General features: G+C 34.0%; 1 protein-coding gene across 2 annotated transcripts in view; it reads right to left on the bottom strand.

Moving 5' to 3' along the window:
- CD2AP (CD2 associated protein) overlaps positions 1 to 21,234 on the bottom strand; it is a 109,771-nt gene that overhangs the window by 26,442 nt on the left and 62,095 nt on the right. For both annotated transcript variants that reach the window (XM_033100608.1, XM_033100615.1), the window contains 6 exons: positions 15,017 to 15,204; positions 12,745 to 12,823; positions 12,248 to 12,342; positions 11,012 to 11,116; positions 9,593 to 9,629; positions 8,480 to 8,542 (listed from right to left, as the gene is read on the bottom strand). In XM_033100608.1, the coding sequence (XP_032956499.1) occupies positions 8,480 to 8,542; positions 9,593 to 9,629; positions 11,012 to 11,116; positions 12,248 to 12,342; positions 12,745 to 12,823; positions 15,017 to 15,204 (567 nt within the window). The remainder of the gene's footprint in view (positions 1 to 8,479; positions 8,543 to 9,592; positions 9,630 to 11,011; positions 11,117 to 12,247; positions 12,343 to 12,744; positions 12,824 to 15,016; positions 15,205 to 21,234) is intronic.

Here is a 21,234-nt window from a genome sequence, read left to right as displayed (position 1 = left end):
CAAAGTAGACACTAAGGATGGCAGAATGGAGAGAGAGAGATATAATCCAGGTCCATAATGAAATTATTGAGGTGGGAGGGTGGCTGGCATATAACTCCTACTTCTGGACTTCCAATAACATATTCCCTGTTGTTTAAGTCAGTTTGAATATTCTGTTCTTTACTCTTGAAACATCCCAACGTCCCTTTTATTTGTACAACCACTACCTCTATCTGAATAGCACGAGGACAAAGTTTCAGAAAAACGTATTTGAACACGTCATGTCAGTATTTAAATTACATAAATATTGTACTGAGTATCCCCTATGCCCTATACACCTACTGTTCAAGAAACTACAGAACCAATGTCAAATAAGACTCAGACACCCCCCCCCACGGTTTTGTCCTCATGAAGTTTAGTGATGTGTGGGGAAAAAAGACAATATAAAAGAAATATCTAAACTAATATGTGACATACAAGGATGTGAAGTTATCTACTTTTAGATAGTGAAAAAAGAAGACTAGTGTCAAGGAGGTGACATTAAGCTGGACATTTTAACTGGAACCTGAAAAATAATACGGAATTAGCCATGAAAAAATTCTGAGGGCAAGAAAAAGACAGGAGTCCACGGAAAGGGTACTATACCATGTAACTGTGAGAAGAAAATGGGTATTCTATGAAGATCACATAGTAGAAGACCGTACTATACAGTGAACAAAAAAATGAAGTATAAGATATATTAGGAAAGTCAACATGGCCCAGATCACCCAAAACCTGGAAGGCTAGGCTAAGGCTAATGTAATCAAGAGTCTCCTTTTTAGAAGGAAATACTGTAAGTTGGATTTTTTTTTTTTTGCAATAAATAGGAAGCACTCATACAAGTTGATATGTTGTGTATGACATACACACATTTATATGAAACGCATACACTTTATTTCCATACTATAAATTCTGAAACCCTTATCACTACTGTAAATAATTTTTGGAGTAGGACAAGATATAAACAAACAGTAAATATACCCTCCTTCCCATACCATCAAAAGGTCTTTCCTAAACTACACAAATGGTTCTCAATTTTGTCTTCAGATTAGAACCATGTGGAGAGCTTTATACCGTGTTTCCCCCAAAATGAGACGCAGCCAGACCATCAGCTCTAATGCGTCTTTTGGAGCAAAAATTAATATAAGACTTGGTCTTATATTATGTCATATAAGACCAGATATTTATATTATATTACACTATACTATTACATTACACTACATTACATTACATTACACCCAGTCTTATATTAAAATAAGACCGGGTCTTATATTAATTTTTGCTCCAAAACACGCATTAGAGCTGATGGTCTGGCTAGGTCTTGTTTTCAGGGAAACACGGTCCTAATACCTGAGTCCGAGCCTATAAAAACTCTAAAGAGAATCCCAGGCCTCAGCATATTATTTCAGACACCCAGGTCATTTTAATGCCACTAGAATTGAGAATATCTGTACCAAGCTACCCTTCTAGCTTAGTTTCTCAAAACTCTTCCGAGGCGCCTGGAGCCACTTCCTAAATATGCTATGCTTTCTCTCATTTTTTTCATATTCTGTGGAATCACCTTCACTTTTCCAGTCAACACATTCTGCTCATTTTCTAAATCTCTGCATAATTATAACTTCATTATTGTGCGTATTAACTATTCAACTACCAACTGTCAAAATATCATTTTAAAAAATGAAACAAATTTTTTAATCTTCCTAGTAACTAGTAGAAGCCAGTTGTGTCATACATACATACTGACTGATTTTATGTTATTGCATGTTTAACATTTGGTTAAGTCATTTCAGGTGTGGGTATAAACAAACAATATTGTTTGCTACTTCTTAAGAGGTCAAGATTATTTTTAGGTTCAGGCTGAAGTGATATATTACAGATAACAAAATGTTCTGTGCAGTGCAGTAGAGATATGTTATCATTTCCTTTCTGGTAAGCACACTAAATATAAAACACAATAGAGTCCTGCCACAGCTCTCAACTCAAGAGTCCATATACTACATACAGATTGTGTCACAGATGAAAAGGCATTTGAGTTTAGTACCTCCAATAATAAATGCCCTTAAATGAGTCTTAAACACATGAATTTTTATTTTAATTCCACACTAAAGTGAACTGTATTATACCAAGGTTTGAGAGCACATAATAATTTCAAACCATACGCATATTTTGAACATTGACCTCTAAATCACTCTGCCATATGAAGAATACTGACTTAAGAATCCATGGCCAGAGTATGAATCGGAAATCCCACACCTTTTTATTACATTTCAATTTTTGTAAATTAAGCATTCCTTTATTGCCTCACATAAAGAAGAGAATGCTCCTGAGCAAAGATGTAAAGTAGATACCTCAAGATTTCCATTTTAGGCAGTTGAGTTATGTTCCAAGACCTACCTATTCTGCCAACTTAGAATTCAACAGTAGGCAAAAATATCAAGCATGAGGAGAAAAAAGTATTTTCAAATAAAATATGTTCCATCTTTAGGTCCCCTCTATATGTATTTGGCAGAAAGTATAAAATGCCAACAACTGGAGTACAAAAAAGACAATGAACGTGAATAAATTCAACCAACAATGACATGGAATCTACAGCACACAGATGATGGCTGAAGCCATGAGCTTTTAATGATTAAAAGGTTCAATAATAACACAACAAAAGATCCAACTCTGAGAGTCCTTATTAATTTTTAGTTCAGTGAGTGAGTGAATGAATTAATGATGCTACTAGCCCTTTGCATGGGAACCAGCAGCAGCCACATGACTTTCTGTAAGAGGCAAAGTCTTAAGTCTTAAAGAGTCAGTAGAGCCCAATCCTTTTTCAAGGAGATCTGGTAAGATTTACTGGGGTTGAAAGTCCCAGAAATGAGCCAACTAGAACCTCAATCTGTAGCCTCCTATAACAGTAGTGAATTCCGAGCATGTGACTTACAGGAACTGTAATTTGCTGCCCTTCAATGTCAAGCTAAAATCTGTGCCAGATGCAAAGATTAAAAAAAAAAACAAAAAAAAAAAACCAACTCTCAAGAAAGAATATCCACCAGCACAACTCTTCCTTCCCATTGCTAATTAGGAAACCAGATTGCCATGCCATTATTAACGTACTGGTGCTTAGTATCTGCTTGGAGCGGTTTATTATCTGGTTATGTTCTCCAACACAAACTGAAAGTAATGCTCCTCAAGCAAATGTGAGCACAGATTCACCGTCTCTAATAGAAATACGGGACCAGGCTAGGCTGCAGCAGCCTGTATGTTCTTCCTGTGGATGTGAATGGGGCCGTGGGGAAGCACATGTTACTAAGCCTAATAGAGCTTTTGTTACACCCTACCCTGCACATTTATATGCCACCCTACCTGGCACTCCAAAATAAATATCAGTCCATCTCTTCCTGTCATACATATTTCAGACCAAGAATGAAGTGGACAACTGAAAGGTATGTCCAAGAAAGCCTCCCCGAAAAGCAGGAGAAAAACTTGTACTCCATCCAAAGTGTTGATACTATTCTTCTCCTGAGGCACAGCATGGCGGGCATTCACGGTACCTCTGAGAAAACAGGGAGCAGCACCGCACTAAGTAGTTTTGAGAACATCTACATGGTGGCTTAGGGCAGGGAGTACACAGGGACGATTTAAACTCCATTTGAAAAACCATCCCATGAAATGACAGGGAGTCACTATTAGGTTGGTGCAAAGGTAACTGCGGTTTCTGCAATTGTTAACCTTTTAAATCCCAATTACTTTTGTACCAACCTAATAAAAAAGTCAAGGGTAGGATGGTAAGTTTCATGTTTTCCTGTAGCTCCTTTTGTTCCCTCCCCAATACAGCACAGCTTTTCAAAGGATACCTTCTGTGCAAATAAGAGAGATATATGGGATATAAAACTGAAAGCAACAGAGAAACAAGACAAACAAACACAAACTCAAACACAGACCTGTTTAGTGGTTACCCGAGTTAGGTAAGGGGGGAAAGGGCATGGTAGAGGTGGGAAAGGGGGGTCAAATATGTGGTGATGTCTTATAGAAATGTACACTTGAAACCTATGTAATTTTACTAACCATTGTCATTCCAATAAATTAAATCAATCAATCAATAATAGGAGAATTAAAGTCCTGAACACACATACTGGTGCAATGTACTGTATTTCCTGTCAGACGGCTTAGGCTCCTTAGCTTGGCCCTGGCTTGTTTGAAAAAGCTCCCTCTGTTTACTGTAGAGCAAGGGTGGAACTTTGATTTATGTTTACTTTTATTTAAAAAGAAATAATTTAATCTGTACCAGTATTTAATATTCAGATTGAAACTGGATCTCTACCATGCATGTGTCCAAAGGTTACTAAGCAAAGCACTGACATTTTCCCTATTCCTTGCACCAGATCTATTAAAGCCATGTCAGGTTAACAAGAACATTTTGAAAATATTAAGAATTGTTTCCCTTGTTATATACTTGTCTTCAGTTATAAAAAAAATTCTTATATTTGCACATTTAAACTTTGAAACCAACACTTTAAAATAAGTTTTAAAATCTTTTCATTTAAGTGTTAACATTTAAAAATTTAAAAATGTCTTTTACATTTACTCACATATTTACCATTTCTGGCATTCCTCATTACTTTGTGTACATCTGAATACCTACAGAATAGCATCATTTTCCTTCTGCCAAAAAGAACTTTTAATATTTCCTACCTAGTATCAATACATATAGGTCTGCTGGCAATGAGTTCTCTCACATTTTGTCTGAAAGTTTCTTGCCTCCATTTCTGAAAGGTATTTATTTCTTCTAGGTAGACAACTCAAGTTGATAATTATTTTCTTTAGACTCTATGCTTTTCTCTTTATCACTGCTTTTTAACAAATTTATTATGATGTGCCTTAAGGTGGTTTCCTTTGTTTCTTCTGCTTAGAGTTCACTGAGCTACTTGGATCTGTGGACTTACAGTTTTCACCAAATTTGAAAATTTTTCAACCATTATTTCTCCAAATATTTTTTTCCTGTCCCCACTCTCTGTCCATTGCTTCAAGGATTCCAATTACACATAAGTAAAACCAACTGAGATTATCTCTTAGGTCACTGATTCTCTCTGTTCATTTTTTTCTAGTAATTTTTCTATACATTTTAGGTAGTCTCTATTGCTTTATTTTCCAGTTCACTAATATTTTCTTCTGCAATCTCCAATTTGCTGGTAATTCCATCCAGTATTTTTTCATTTCAGATATTGTATTCCTCATCTGCAAAAGTTCAATTTGTGTGGGTGTGTGTGTATACACACACACACACACACACACACACACTCCCCCCCACCATTTCTCTCACCATCACATTCAAATTTCTTCTACTTTCTTGAATATATGGGATATGTTTATAATAGCTGTTTAATGTCCTTGCTGCTCTTTCCATTATCTCTTGTCATTTGCTGCTCTTTCCATTATCTCTTGTCATTTCTGGGTCTGTTTAAATTGACTGATTTTTTTGAGTTATGGGTTACTATTTTCCTGTTTCTTTCCATGCCTGGTAATTTTTGGTCAGATAATAGACACTGTGAATATTTAACACCCTTGGATGCTAGATTTTGTTACACAGGCATACCTCAGAAATACTGTAGGTTCATTTCCAAACCACCACAATAAAGCAAGTTGTAATCTTTTTGCTGGTGAAGGGTCTTGCCTTCAATGTGTAAAAAACACAACATCTGTGAAGCATAATAAAACCAAGCACAATAAAACACAGCATGCCTGTATTCTTTTAAATTGTATTAAATTTTGTTCTGGAATTTTCTGATCTGTTTCCAAGGTAGATACAGAAAAGCCTTTAGTCTAAGGTGCGATATACAGGATTTGATAGATTCTATCCAATGCCTTATGAGGTCTTTCCACTGTGGCTTGTGGGAACATAAATTTGTGAGTTCCAGAAACTGCTTCACCAAATGCTTTCCAGCAGCTATTTCTTCAGCGATGGAGGGTCTCTTTTCAAGTGTATGTAATCCAGTACTCACCAAAGCCTCGTGGTAAGCTCTATAGTGATCTCTGAGTGCTCTCTCTATGCAGTTACCTCCATTCTGACATTCTGTCCCACAAACTGTTGCTACCTTGGCCTCCTAAATCCCTATCTCCAATCTCTTCAACTCTGCAGAAAAACTGGGCTATGTCTGGCGTCTTTGTTTCTGCTGCCTGTAAACTGCTTCTAGACAACAAGCTGGTGTAATTTTAGGGCTTCCCTCATTGGTTTCAGCAGTAACTTCTTCGGTGATAACAGTCTTACGCTACCTGTTGTCCAGTGTCTGAAACCGTTTCATATATTTTGTCCAATTTCCTAGTTGTTTAACTGAGGAGGGAAAATTCAGCCCCAGCTACTTCATCATGACTAAGATTTTGAGCAGATAAACATAATAAAAATGCATAACCTTGCCTTTTGTTTATAAAATCAACAGACTGATTTCAGGGTATATGGGAAGTCAGTATCTGAACTTTAACAAAGTCCTGGCTACTTGATGAAGAGGACTATAAAAGAAATATCATAATGTAGATAATGAAGCCAGCAACACTCTTCTTACATTTGGTTCTACGTATCTTTGAGTTTTTCAGGTAGGACAGATATTATAACCAAGTAATAAAATAAGTTGATCCAAGACTCAGACCTAACCATAGCATTATCACAAAGGACTAATCTGAGAAGTATAAATTTTTTTCATCATAAATAAAAATTCTCAAACGTAAAAAAATAAAGGCATACAAAATCTTCCATGCTGACTGAGCACAGATCATGAGAAAGAGATAAACCTATGAAGGTGCAAAACATATTCAGGAACAAGAGCGTGGTTGCTGCATTAGTCGGTGAAAAGCTTTAGAAGATGATTAACAAAAATGTAATTTGGGATCAGTTCCTGACAACACCAAATACTAACCACAATGTGGAGCAACTGGAGCTCTCAATCGTTGGTAGGAATGCACAAGGGTACAGACACTTCAGAAGACAGCGGTTTCTTACAAAACTAACATACTCTTACCATATGATCCAGCAATCACACTCCTTAGTTTTTACCCTGGTGAATTGAAAATTTATATCCATACAAAAACCTGCATGCAAATGTTTACAGCAGCTTTATTTGTAACTGCCAAAGCTTGGAAGCAACCAAGATACCCTTCTAGTAAGTGAATGGATTAACTGTGGTACATCCAGACAATGGAATATTAATCAGCATTAGAAAGAAATGAGCTATTAAACCCTGAAAAGACATGAAGAAACTTTAAATACGTATTACAAAGTAAAAGAAGCCAATGTGAAAAAGCTATATAATGTATGATTCCTACTGTATGACATTTTGAAAACGACAAAACTATGGAGACAATAAAAAGATCAGTGGTTGCCAGGGATTGGTGGGGAGGAAGAAATGAAAAGGCAGAGTACACAGGATTTTTAGGGCGGTGAGACTATTCTGTGTGATATTACAATTATACATTTGTCAAATTACGCATTTGTCCAAACTCATAAAATGTACACCACCAGGAGTGAACCCTAATGTAAACTATGAATTTTGGGTGATAATGGTGTGGCAATGGAGGTGCATTGATTGTAACCATGTACCATTCTGCTGCAGGATACTGACAGTGGGGAAGGCTGTGCACTTGTTGGGGTAGGGAGTATATGAGAACTCTATACTTTCTGCTCAATTTCCCTATGAATCTAAAACTGCTCTAAAAAATAGTCTATTAAAAAAAATGAATTTGGCAACAATGTGAAATATAAGCCAGACAAGGGACTAAAGTAAGACAAAGCAGTTAAGAGAACACAATTTTTGGCAAGAGACAGATCTTTCTGAACAAAGGAGGTATTTTCTCCAAATTAACAATAACAAAATAATGTTTTTAATAAAATACATATGGTACCTTGGAATAACTCTCCAAATTTACGTGACAAATATAGGCAGTGAAAATTAAGTAATACAAAACAGGAAAATATATTCAGTTTTTCATAAAGCTATCTTTATTTCAATAAAAGTGAGCTTTTTATTTGCAAAAATAATAAAATAAACCAAACCTGAACAGAAAGGGTGAAAAATAACAAAAGAAAATAAACTAATATATGCTAAATCACTTCCATGTTTTAAGTAGGACCATGCTCTTATATCTAAGAAATTTATTTTTATTGCAATTGGGACACTATACAAATAATAAAAGTATAACTGTTTATGCTTAGTTTTCTTGTACATTATTTGAAATAACTATAATTAAATACTACATCCTTACTGAAATAACGGTTTAACATTTTAATGACTAAATTGGTCAGTTTGAATAAAACCTAATTCCCTATCTTGACAAACTACTCCCACCCAGAAAACTTCAAGCATTGCAAAGTAAACACTGAACACCTGTTAAAAATCAGTGTAAATGACTTGATATAAAGAGATGTTTTTCTTTACGATGACAACAAAAGAGTTATTTTTCTGAAAGTGAAAAAAATTAGCCTCACCTTTTTCTTCAGGCTTTAAAGGAAAATACTTCTTCTCTGCAGATATCAGCTCAGGCTTTGGGGCTGGGGGGCGGGGGCAGTTAATACTTTTTTAAAAAAACATTTTAGAGCACAAAGACAATTATACTACTAAAAAGGTTAATTTAAAAATAACAGATGAAAACAGGGTTTAGCAGAAAAAACAATGTACCAGAATCCCTAGGCCCTGTGCAGTGACCCTACACCTGTCACTATTACCGTAAGCAAATAACTCTGTAATCTCAGTTCCTTCTTTGTCAAATGAAGACATTCATATCCTCCACACCACCACTGTCCAGTAGAACTAACTGTGATGATGGAAATGTTCTATTTTTGTGCTATCCAATATTGACTACTGATACTTGAAATGCTGCGATTAATGGAATTAAAAGTTTCATTTTAATTAATTTTAAAAGCCCCATTCCTTTTAACTTGTGCTTTCCTTGCTCAGGGATTAGGTCTAAAAACACAAAGCTGAAAACCATGGAGGAACGGAGAACTTACATTATTTTAAAAAAGAGAATATTTTTCAAGTAAACAATTTTACAATATTTGTAAAAATCAGAAATGTAAACCTAGAACTTAAAGAAATAGACAAAGAGCCAGATTATAAAACATTAACTCTGGAAAATGCTTCTAAATTTATTTAATTCGACTGTTTAAAAAAATAAACTCTTCTAATTTTTTTAATCCCCAGCATACTCTCTAAAGGAAGAGTATATAAATAATCAGTTCTTTGTTTCAGACGTTAGCAAGAGGATTTCACCTGAAAAGATACAATAAATAACTTGCCAGGTATATATATCAAGTATTCTAAACATATTTAAACTTAATCAATTTTCTTAAGTCAAAATTACATATAACTAAAGTATCCAAATTATTTTCAAGATTTCTATTTTATATAGTTTGTACTTTAAAAAAAATACTGACATATTAATGTATGTGAACATTCAATTTTTGTATTTCTAAAACTCTGCATATAGCACATATATTTATTTTTTGGCAATAAAAATGATTTACATAAGACCCAACTTCACGATTTTAGAACTTAAAAATACGAAAAACAGCAAACTGAATAATGTATTTCTTACATACCTGGACCCTTAGCAGGAGGTGGTGGTTTCTTTGGTTTCTATAAAATAATAACAGTGAAAATAGTTGAAAACTTACATATTAAATGTAGTTAAAATACATTCTGATAATTAATAATCAAAATTATATGAACATCTCTCCTCATCCCATCCCTGCCAAAAACTATAAAACAATATCCTAACAACTCCACAAAAGGTCATTGACAAAAAATTTACTGAGTAGAACAAATACCTCCTTGATAAAAATTCAAATATTTCAAAAATAATCACTATTAGGTAAACCTGAAAAATTTTAATGAGCAAAAACATTCTGTCCTGTCTCCCCTAGTTTAAGATTCCTGGGCACTATTTTACCCTCTTTTAACAGCTGAGTTTGGTAGGAAGGGAGAGGTGGCAGCGAAAGAGGAAAGAGACTTTGTTTAAAAAAAAGAAAAAAGTAATAAATATATCTAGCTTTCATTCTTCACTCTTCAGAACTCTCAAAGAGAAGATTAAAGGCAACGGTCTGGTTGTCCTCAATTCATTCAAATTCTCTTAGACTTGTAAGCATTCACTTATTTTTAAGACTTCATTTAATGCCTTCAAAAACTTGAGACACATTTCTAAGTAAATTATTTTGGTTTTTGCAAATTAAAAATAACTGATAATCAACAAATAATACTGTATAAATATCCAATAAAAGACCAAAAAAAGAATGTGTTCATTAAGTACAAATATAAAGCACACTGAAGGCTGAATCAATCCTGAGTCAAATCTAGCAAAGGAAGGGCCTCAGACAGGGTAAGCCTCCACAGAGTTAAACCTTTAGTAATTTACTTAACCTAAAGAGTGAAAAAGTTAGAGCTTTCTGCATTGGCTTAAACTAAATATGGTAGACTGTCTTGCTGTGGGTGTCTGTTCTCTGTCCAACCCTCCTTCCCTCTACATATTTTAAAAACTCAATTAAATCCATCCCTCCATGGGGGGAAAGAAGGGATCAAGTCGTACAAAAGCAAAAGATCTCTGATGAATGACTCAAGCCTCACTTTATTCACTGTGAAAAGTGAAAGAGTAAAATTAAATCCTATAAGGAGGCAAAGACTGCTTTTTACCCTCCCCAAAATACATTGACAGGATAATAGTAAGATCAACATTATCTTAAAATATTTTCAATAAAAATAGTATGTCCAGCCTTTTTCCTTTTAATTATAATAAAGTAATGAAGTCTAATGTTACTCACCAATATAGTCAGTGGGCAAAGAAAACCAGGAATAAACCACAGAATTGAAATATTGTTTTGTTTTACTATAATTCAAGTAACTTTTACCTGAATAAATCTAAAACACCTTCATAAAATTATTCAGTAACAATGTAAAAACCCTGTTTTTAAAGAAATACTGGCAAAAGTTCTTTAAAGTATTATCATTGAAAAATAAAAGCTTACTGGAAAGTCCTTATCTAGTTCATTTATCTGAACAGCAAAATTGTCTGGAAATACTCCTTCTTTACCATTAAGTTCACCCTTCCACCAGCCAGCTTCTCCAGTATCCTAAAATACAAAATGAAGAATGAGTACGATAATAGGAGTTATCTTTAAATAAGGAAAAAATGTACAAAATAGGTAACTACTGAATTCCATTACTTTTACAAGAAAAAAAAAAAAAGACCTTAAACAGATGAGGTCCTCCTAAAAGAAAATATTCCTCGCATATTACTTCTAGCAATAGTTATAAAATTAGGTTTAGTTTTTTAAATAATTCAAATAATTTTAAAATTCGGTTTATAAGGATAAAAAGTTCGCAGAGGAAAAGGAGAAAGGAAAAGGGAAAGGAGTGGGAGAGGAGGGTGTAAAGAGAATATGAATTTCCAAACTATCTTACTTAACATTCTTCTCAATACTTTATATAATGAAAATTAATTGCATTATTCATTTGCTTTAGAAATTAACAGGATCTGCTAGAATTTCTTCCAAATACCACGCTTCCTGAGAAGTTAGGTGTCATCAGTGCAAACTGTGTGAATATTAAAAATTACATACACTGAACCATCTGGCAGTTAATTTAAAATAATGGGAAAGTTTTAAAAAATTATTCTCTAGGGTTATAGCAGAAACAAAATATTTATAAATATTCCTGTATTACAAAAGGTAATTATAGGCTTCTGCACACACCCCAATACTTCTGGGTTTTCTTTTTCCTTCATTCATTTTTGCCTTAATTCATTCCAAGCTATAAAACTACCTTATTCTTTTAAATAGCTGCGCTATATGCCACAGTATGCAGCTTCGCAACCATTTAGATTTTGATAGACATTTAGGTTGTTTCCTTATTTTTCATTTTATATTATAAACAATACAATATGCATTAGGTGGGACAAAATGGAATGAGGTGGAATAGGAAGTGAGAATGGAAACCTGGGGGAGGGGGAGTCAAGTTCGGGGGAAAAAAACACTATGATGATTCCCAATATATCAATTATAACTAAGAAAGACAATAAAAGTTTCCTCAAAGAAAAAAGAACTTTCTGAGTACTTACTATGTGCCAAATTCTCAGGTCACAGAAACAAACAAGACAAAGTCCCAGCTGTTCTACAGCTTACATTCTAAGGGGAGTGTAAGGAGACTGAGAAATATTTCTATGAATAGATTAAATGATTCAGTGAAAAACAGAAATATCTTACCTTACTTATCAAATGGATTATTTCTCCCTCTTTAAAAGTAAGTTCATCTTCATTAGTACCTTCATAGGCAAATAATGTTCTACAATATTCCTTAGCTAAAATAAAGAATGTAAATAATGTAGCATATATAAATTGATTCTTTCAACAAATACTAAGTCGCTATTTTGTGCAAAGAAATGTACACTAGAGGCTATTAAAATGAATTTAATATTTTCAGTCAATACTATAAATTGAATTAGGTAACAATTTCATTAATCATTCATTCAAATAGTTACTAAGTGACTACTATGCTCTAGGCACAGTTCTAACAGCTGGGGCAAGGGGATACATCAGTGAATAAAGCATATTAAAATCCTTGACCTCATGGTGCTTATGACCTAGTAGGATTTAATATGCTGATCAAGTAGTACAATCTTAACAAATGTCTTCAACAAATCTAACAATATATTTGAGCATGCTTCATTCCAGGTTATGAAAATTTTATTCAAATAACTCACCTTTCATTTTACCGTCAGTGTCTGTTTTTGTTATCTCCACACTCTGAGTTCTGGATCCTAGTGACTGTATGATTAAGGGCTAGAACAGAGAAGCATGGCGTCAACTATTTTAAGTTAGAATAAATAGAGTATTATTAAACAAAATTTCCATTCACAGTTTTCCCTAATGGTTCTTATAGCCAGGTTAGTCATGTGAATGAAAGCTCCGCCATGAAAAAGATAAAGATCTCAAAAGCTACTTAAATGATAGCTCAGAACTCTTAAAATTCCCAATTTTAAGAATAAATACTGATACCCATAATACTCTAAATTTAGAATCTCTAACATAAATGATAACAGCATTTGAGAATTTACTATGCATCAATCCCTGAGCTCAGAACTTTACATACATTATAACTTTATAACATTATCGACAGAACACTCTGCATAAAGCAGGTACTATCATTTACTCCTTTTATAGATTAGGAAACAGTTAAATGACCTGCCCACAATAACAATTTAGTACTAGAGCCCAGATTTAAACCTGGAAAGTATGACTCCAGAAAGTGGGCTCCTAAACACATCACTAAACTTCCTTACAATGAAATAGAGAAGAAAACAGTCTTGATACTTCATTGCTGCTATCTGAATGAAAACATTTATGTAATGTTATAACCCTTATTATAATTATAGTCCAGTAGAAAATTTCCCACTGTAATTTACTACAGTTGTCCTTCCCCATCTTATACTAATATTTCCTTGAGTTCTCCCCCCCAAAATAACACTATATTTGACCTTAGATTTCATTAGTTAAAAATCTGAACATACGGTTAACTTACTTTCACTGTGTGTTCTGTCTATCTTTCAACATACTCACTTTAATTTCTCCCATTCTAACCACAGTATCGTCCAATCTGGGGTCACCTATAAACAGCAAATGTGCTCCCCACTTTATCAATTCCTAAATCAGTGATCAAAGCAAGCCTCACAAGGCCATCATAGAGGGTGACCCTGAGACTACACTAATAACTCTGAAATAGTGAACATAAATGGCAAATGAAAGATTACTACTGTCGCCATTAATCAAATAAAGTTATTCAACATAATCGTAAGCTTTAGAGTTGGAAAGGGACCTGAGATCATCCAATGTGCCTCCTAATGCAGACAGTGCTTCTCCAACATTCCTAGCTGTGTTATATGGCTTACAGCACCACTGCAAAAACCACAATTCCAATCTTTACCTTTCAAACCAAGAATTAATTAGGCCCCATAATCTTAATGCCTGACTCTCAAAACTAGAAGGATAGGGTACAAAGTACAAGTTCTCTTTCCTGAACTCAAATCATAATTACATGAGAAAATATGTAGCACACTAGGAAAGAAAAAAAAAATTTTTGAAACTAAACACTTCTGAAAAATTTTGAAACTAAATTTTGAAACTAAAAAATTTTGAAACTAAACATTTCTGGAGAAAACTCCAGAAATATTTCACCAACAAAAACAGTCTTAAAAGTGCAATATAACTAAATTAGGCAAGTAAATACTGAAATACCTTGAACTCTTAACTTTAAATACAGACACATAAATGAGAACTACAAAGGAAACAATGCCCTGAAAGTTATGGGAAAAGCCTCCTCCTATCTGAAGTACTCGATCTGAAGCTACAAAATGTTAACACCAGGAATAATAGCTTTGAAATACATGTTCCAAAAACTGTAGCTATTTTTCCCCAAAATAAAAACTTAAGGTCTATTTTTTAAATCTCTTACTAGAGCTTATAATTTATGGTACACTCACTCTGATTTATTTCACAATGCCAGTGAAATGTTAAAGAAAAATAAAGTTCTCTGTACATTTAGAGGGAATTAGTAGATTTCACCATTGCTAACAAATCAGAGGTAAGTTAAGCAGTGACTAATTTAATATCTCACTGTGAATCCATTTTAAAATGGCCCATTTTAGGCTTACTTCAAATTAAAATAAAAAAACATAATTTTAGCTTTTAAAGGCAAAAGAAAGCCTTGCTTTTTCTATTTTTACGGTAACTACAACTAAAACTCTAAAGCTTCCACTAAGAGGCATTTCTGTTCAATTTACCAAAAAAATTCTAATTTTATAGAAATCAAACATAAACATTAATCACTGTAAACTTGAAAAGAGTTTCTCAGTCTTCTCATTCATAACCAATTAGTGGTGATCTCTAAAAAGGAAATTTAAAGTTGCAGGGACTTACATTTTAAAAAATGCTTAAGCGAGTGGAGTTAATCTAAGTAAAACCCATCATCAGAATTACCTTTTCTGTTTTTTTCTCTTCTGTTTCACTATTGGATGTTCTTGTTCTAAGTTTCACAGAGCCTTCTTTAAAAATATCTCCAAATCCAATTCCTCGAATTTTCTTTGGCTGTGTAACTGATCCAGGTGCAGTTTCATTCCCATTTCCCAGAGAGGGTAAAGATAAGGCAGGCCCAGTCAAAAGAGTTTCTGAAAGAATAATTTGTTTTTGAAGACTGACACCTAGAGTAATGAAAATCTTGACATTCCCCTTCCACAGTGTTTAAATTCTATACCTCCTAATAAGAAATGGTAGAATAAAAACACATTAAACAACTGAGTACTAAAATATCTATGCAGAAGAGTTACGATGCACTTTACACTGATTTTTTTTCTGGATGTCATGCAAAACAGTAACAATTTACGTATTTTTAATTAGTAAAATGCTAATTAATAAATCCAGAGAATCCTATTATACAAGATCCTTCACAAGAGCATGTCAAGTTTACAGCTCTTGGATAAAGACGATATGAAATGTAAGACTGGAACATTAAAGAAAGTTAATCATTTTTAAAAGTTGTATGATTCAATCTGATCGAAGTTAGGGTGAGTTTCCGAATACGAAAACTGGTAATATCAGCTAATTTTTATTTTCAAAACAAACAACCGTTCCAGTCCTGTCATTTTAACTCACAGATGACATAACTTAAGTCTAAATTTGAAGCAGTCAATGAAATGTTAAATTGTCATAATGAAAAACTATTAAAGAAAGTTGAACATTATATGGGTTGTTTCTACATTCTTGCCCAGCACCAGAAGTTCTGATTTAGAGGATTTAATGAGCCCATGAACCACCCCATGGAAAACTATGTAGGAATTTTTTCAGTTCATTTTTCTGGGTAAAAGCAGCACAGTTCTTATCAGATTCTCAAAGGACTTTATAATCTAAGAAACGAAGTTCTGGAGTAAATCATTCAAGAAAATTCCAGGAACTTTTCAGAATGGGGGTGCGGGATGGAGAAAATCACGTGATGTCAGTTCACTGAACTAAAAGAGTCTGTTGAAGTTTAACAGTAAGAACAACAAACAGCAGGTAATAATAAAAATGGTAGTTACCGTTTATTCAGGGCTTAATCTGTACCAGGCAGTTGCTAAACACTGTACTCACAGATGACATTATATCTAATTTACATAACTACGCAGCTTAACATTACTCCTCATTTAGAAAACAACTGGGCAGAGATGTTAAGAGCTTTCCCAAGGCCATGCTAGTAAGTAACAAGGCCAACATTTAAATTGAAGTCTAGATGAACCCAAAACCAGTTTTAAACATTTTAATATAATGATTCAAACAACTAAAGCCTCCAATCACACATTTGAAAATATGTGAGAAGTTAACAGAAACAACTTTTATGAACTTAAGAAATGTAATGCTACCAAGCACAGTGATCTACTCTAAACACTTTCAATATTAGCCTAAACCACATATATTTTTGGTTATAAATTTTTAAATAAACTTTATGGTTACATACTACAAAATGAACCCATTTTAAATGGACAATCCAATAATTTTTGACCAATGGAATGTATGCACCATGTAGCAACAATCAAGATATAGAACACATCTGTCACCCCCAAAAGGACACATACACCACCTGTCAAGCATTCCTACCCTATAGCCTCAAGAAACTGCTGATCTTCAATCTGTCACTATTGATACGTCCTTTTTAGAAGTTCAAATAAACTTAATTATATAGCACATAAGTCTTTTCTTGTCTGCTGCTTCTGCTAAGCAGAATGTGGGTAAGTCATCCATGCTGCTCCACACTTCCATATTTCATTCCTTTTTATTGCTGATCAGTATTCCATTATACAGATATATCACTATTTATCTACCATTATGATGTTAGCTGGAGGTTTTACCCAATTTTAAAAGTTCCCTTCTGTTGCTATTATGGAGAGTTTTTATAAGTATAGAATATGTAAAATTGTCTTTCTGCATCTACTGAGATGACCATATGGTTTTTCTTCTTTACACTGTTAATATGGTAGATTATATTAACTTTTGAATGCACAGGATAAACCTCAGTAACCATAATTTGTTACATATTTTGCTGGATGTGATGTGGTAAGACTGTTAAGTATTTCTGTTTATGTTCATGAGATAATGATTTGTAATTCCTTAATGACTTCATCAAATTTTGACAAAGTCATACAAATCTATAGGTTGGTGCAAAAGTAATTGTGGTTTTTGTAATCATGTTTAACTTTTTAAACCACAATTACTTTTGCACCAACCTAGTAAGAAATGTGAAAGAATCTGTGTTAAGACTAAATGCCTGATAGAATTCAGCAGTGAAACCACCTTGGCAGAAAATTTTCTGAGTGTAAAGATTTTTTTGTTGTTGTTGTTAAAGATTTTTAATAATAGGCTTGTGTCAGTGCATTCTATGATGTACACACAATGAAATCACATAACACCACATTTCTCAGAACGTATCTCCATCATTAAGTGACACATGACTGTACTTAAAGTGAGTTTCTGGTAGACAGTATATTATCCAGTCAATTGGCCTTTCAATTTAAGTTTTTAGACCATTTAACAATGACTGATGTGGTTATGTTTAAATCCGTTACCTTGCTATTTGTTTTCTATTTACCCAGTTGATCTTTGTTCCTTTTTCTCTCTCTTCTCCCGGGGTGGGGGGGCTTAAACATTTCTTTTCTCAGTTCTGGAGACTAGAAGCCCAAAATCAGCGTGCCAGGATGGTTGGGTTCTAGTGAGAGCTCTCTTCCTGACCTGCATATGGCTGCCTTCTTCTCACTGTGTCCTAACATGTGCTTTCCTCAATGTGCTTCTTACCATATATGATTTGCAAATATTTTTCTACCATTCCATAAGTCACCTTTTAATTTTGGTGATGGTTTTTGGCTGTGGAGAAGCTTTTTAGTTTGATGTTGTCCCACTTATTTATTGTTACTTTTATTGCCTTTGCTTTTGGTGTCAAAACCAAAAATCACCTCCAAGACCAATATCAAGGAGTTTACCACCAATGTTTTCTTCTAGGAGTTTCATGCCTTCAGATCTTATGTTCAAGTCTTTAATCCATTTTGAGTTGATTTTTGTGTATAGTGTTACTTTTTTATTACTATTTTTTAGCATTCAATTTTATTAACTTATTAGCTATACCTCATTGTTTTCTTAAAGATTGCTCTAGCTTTATAATATGCATCTGTAAGTCACCAAAATCTACATTCAAATAAGATTATACCACTTCACGTATAATGTAACAGTCCTACAACAGGAACAATTCTATTTCAGGTCTTCTGTGTTTGGAGCTATTTTCATACATTTTTATTTCTGTATAAACTATGATTCCCATACTACATTATTTTACTTTAGTCAATTATCTTTTAAAGGAATTTTAAAATGGAAAATAGTGTTTATTTATCCACATATTTATCTACATTTCTGCAAGTCTTCATTCCACTATATACATTCAAGTTTCCATCTTAGTGTCATTTTTCTTTTTCCTGAAGAACTTTGTTTTGATCATTCTTTAGACTATAGGTCTGCTGGCAATGAGTTCTCTCAGCTATTGTTTTTGGGCTGAAAACTCTTTTATCTCACCTTTACTCTGAAGGATATTTTCATAGAAAATACGATTCTGGGTTGACCAGTTTTCTTCCTTCAGCACTTCAAAGATGCCGTTCTATTGTCTTCTGGTTTACTTAGTTTCTGAAGACTGACTTGTGTATTACATAGTTTCTGAATTTTCTGAATCTGTGGATTCTTATTTTAATTCTCCTCTACGTGACGTATCTTTATTCCTCTATCCTGAGATTTTTCACTTTATTGCTTATTTTCAGGACTTGATTATGGTGTACCTTTGTAAGCCCTCTGTGTGTGGCTACCCTTTTTGGATTTGTGGATTTATAATTTCCACCAAATTTAGAAATTTTTTACCATTCCTTCTTTGAATATTTTTTCTTTCCACACTCTCTCCTCTCCTTCTGGGACTCTGGCTACAAATGTTAGACCATTTAAAATTATAACGTTGATAAAATGCTTTGTAGTCTATATGCTCTTTGTGCTTGTTTTTGGATAGATTTAAATGCCATATTTTCAAGTTCAATAATCTTTTCTTCATTGACTAGTCTATTGTTAAAATTTCCCATAAAGGGACTCATTTCAGATACTGTGTTTTCCTATCTCTAGTAGTTCCACATGGTTCTTTTTTTCTATCTTCTATTTCACTCCTCATTATGTTAAGTTTTCCATTACATCCTTGAGCATATTGAGCATTTTTACTACAGCTATTTCAATATCCTTTTGTACTATTTCCATCATTTCTGGTTCTCTTTCTATTAAGTAATTTTTCTTCCAGGTTGTGGACATTTTCCTACATCTTTATAGCCTATAATTTTTTTGGTTGTTGAGTGCCAGATTTTGTTGCAATAATTTAAAAACCATTGATTCTCAACCTGGGGTGATTTTGCCCACCATGGGACATGTAGCAATGTCTGGAGACAGACATTTCTGGTTATCACGACTGAAGACTGCTACTGACATTTAGTGGGTAGAAATCAGGGATATTTGTAAATATTCTATATGCATTGGATAGTCCCCCAAAGCAAAGAGTTCTCTAGCCTCAACGTCATCAGTGACAAGGTTGAGAAACCTTGCTTTAACGAGTGATTTTGTTTTCCCCCAGCAAACAGGTAAGTTACTTGCATTTTATTATGAAGCTTTCTCAGGGTAGTATTAGAATAGCCTCCATCTTAAAGCTAACATAGCCCACTTTACCCTGAATTGCCCATGTAGTCAATGAAGTTTCTCAAATTCTATCCATATGGAGAGAATTCCTGGTGCTGACCTCATTCATGTAAGCACCAGGAATTATTCATGTTAATCCTCAGCATTGCTCTTTCTTCAGAAATCCTTAATGTCTTAGCTTGTGGGGGGGGTTTCACCCTACACATTCACAGACTGATCTTCATACAAACCCTTAATCACATTTCTGGAACTCTCTTTCTGTATCTCTCTCTCTTCAGGTATTCTATTCCATAAATTCCAATTTACTTGGGCTTCCCTGGACTTGCATCCCTAACTTCTCAACTCAACAAAACTGACCACCTTCTCCTGAGGTCCCCCCTTCCTGCACTGCAGTCCAAAAATTACCTACTGACAGAAGTCCAGGGCAGCGATATAGGGTTTTCCTTGATTCTTTTATCCCCTTTTCTCAAGAGGGTATTACTAAACCATTGACTGATAAAGGCAACTTTAGCAGATAATTATAAGGTGCAATTTTCAGTTGAGTATTTACGGCCATAAAATAAAATCTCTCTTTTAGATTTAGTTACTGTAAACTTTACCAGTCATTAAAATATTAAAGATACCTAGCACTGATGGATAGGCTGATTACTTTGGCTCATTGAAAACTGTCAAAACTACTATATTGTCTATTAAATAAATGGTTAGAAGGAAGCATAGTGCAATGGTAAAGCAGATGAACTCTAGAGTCAACCACTCTTGATTCATATCTCACCTCCTCCCCTGTATGTGCCCAGTTGCTTCACCTGTAAATGTGGTATTTCATACGATTGCTATGAGAAATTAACTGATTCCTGTAAAGTGTTTAAAACAGTGTCTGGTTCAGTGCCTATTATTTTTAATGAGTTTAAAGATATATTATTGAGAACCATTCAAGTAAGAGAGAGTACAATCACACAAAAGGAGCAAAAAATAAAAAGGAAAAGCATTTTAGCCAGAAGAGCAGGAAGCGAAGGGAACAAAGAGGGGGGAGGAAGGGTAGAAAGGATGTCTCATAATCAGACAAAAGAGAAATCTTACCTACATGGTATTGCTAATATTTTTAAGTCCAATATGTTTTATCCATCAGATTATCCTTGAACTGCTAAAATTTGTAGAAAAATTATATCTGCATTTTATGTGTGGCACTGTCAGTCATAAAACATATAACAGCAAGTCTTCCTATTAAGTCTAAAACTCTCCCTTCCGCAAGGGCGCGTGGCCTATTGGATAAAACTCTCCCTTCCTCCTTGTCTTATTAAATCTCTACAGCAAAAGCTACTTGAGGGTATTATCTCCGTATAAAATGACTTAAAACAACCACGAGTTCCAAAATATAATTACTTGTTGAAAAAAGCAATCAAGAACACTTATGTGAGCTGGACTGAGTGCTAAAGAAAAATAATACAAAGTAGAAACCTGATGAA

This window comes from Rhinolophus ferrumequinum, chromosome 3 (assembly GCF_004115265.2).
Source record: "Rhinolophus ferrumequinum isolate MPI-CBG mRhiFer1 chromosome 3, mRhiFer1_v1.p, whole genome shotgun sequence".
NCBI classification, from domain to species: domain Eukaryota; kingdom Metazoa; phylum Chordata; class Mammalia; order Chiroptera; family Rhinolophidae; genus Rhinolophus; species Rhinolophus ferrumequinum.
This window is presented reverse-complemented; position numbering and strand designations above follow the sequence as displayed.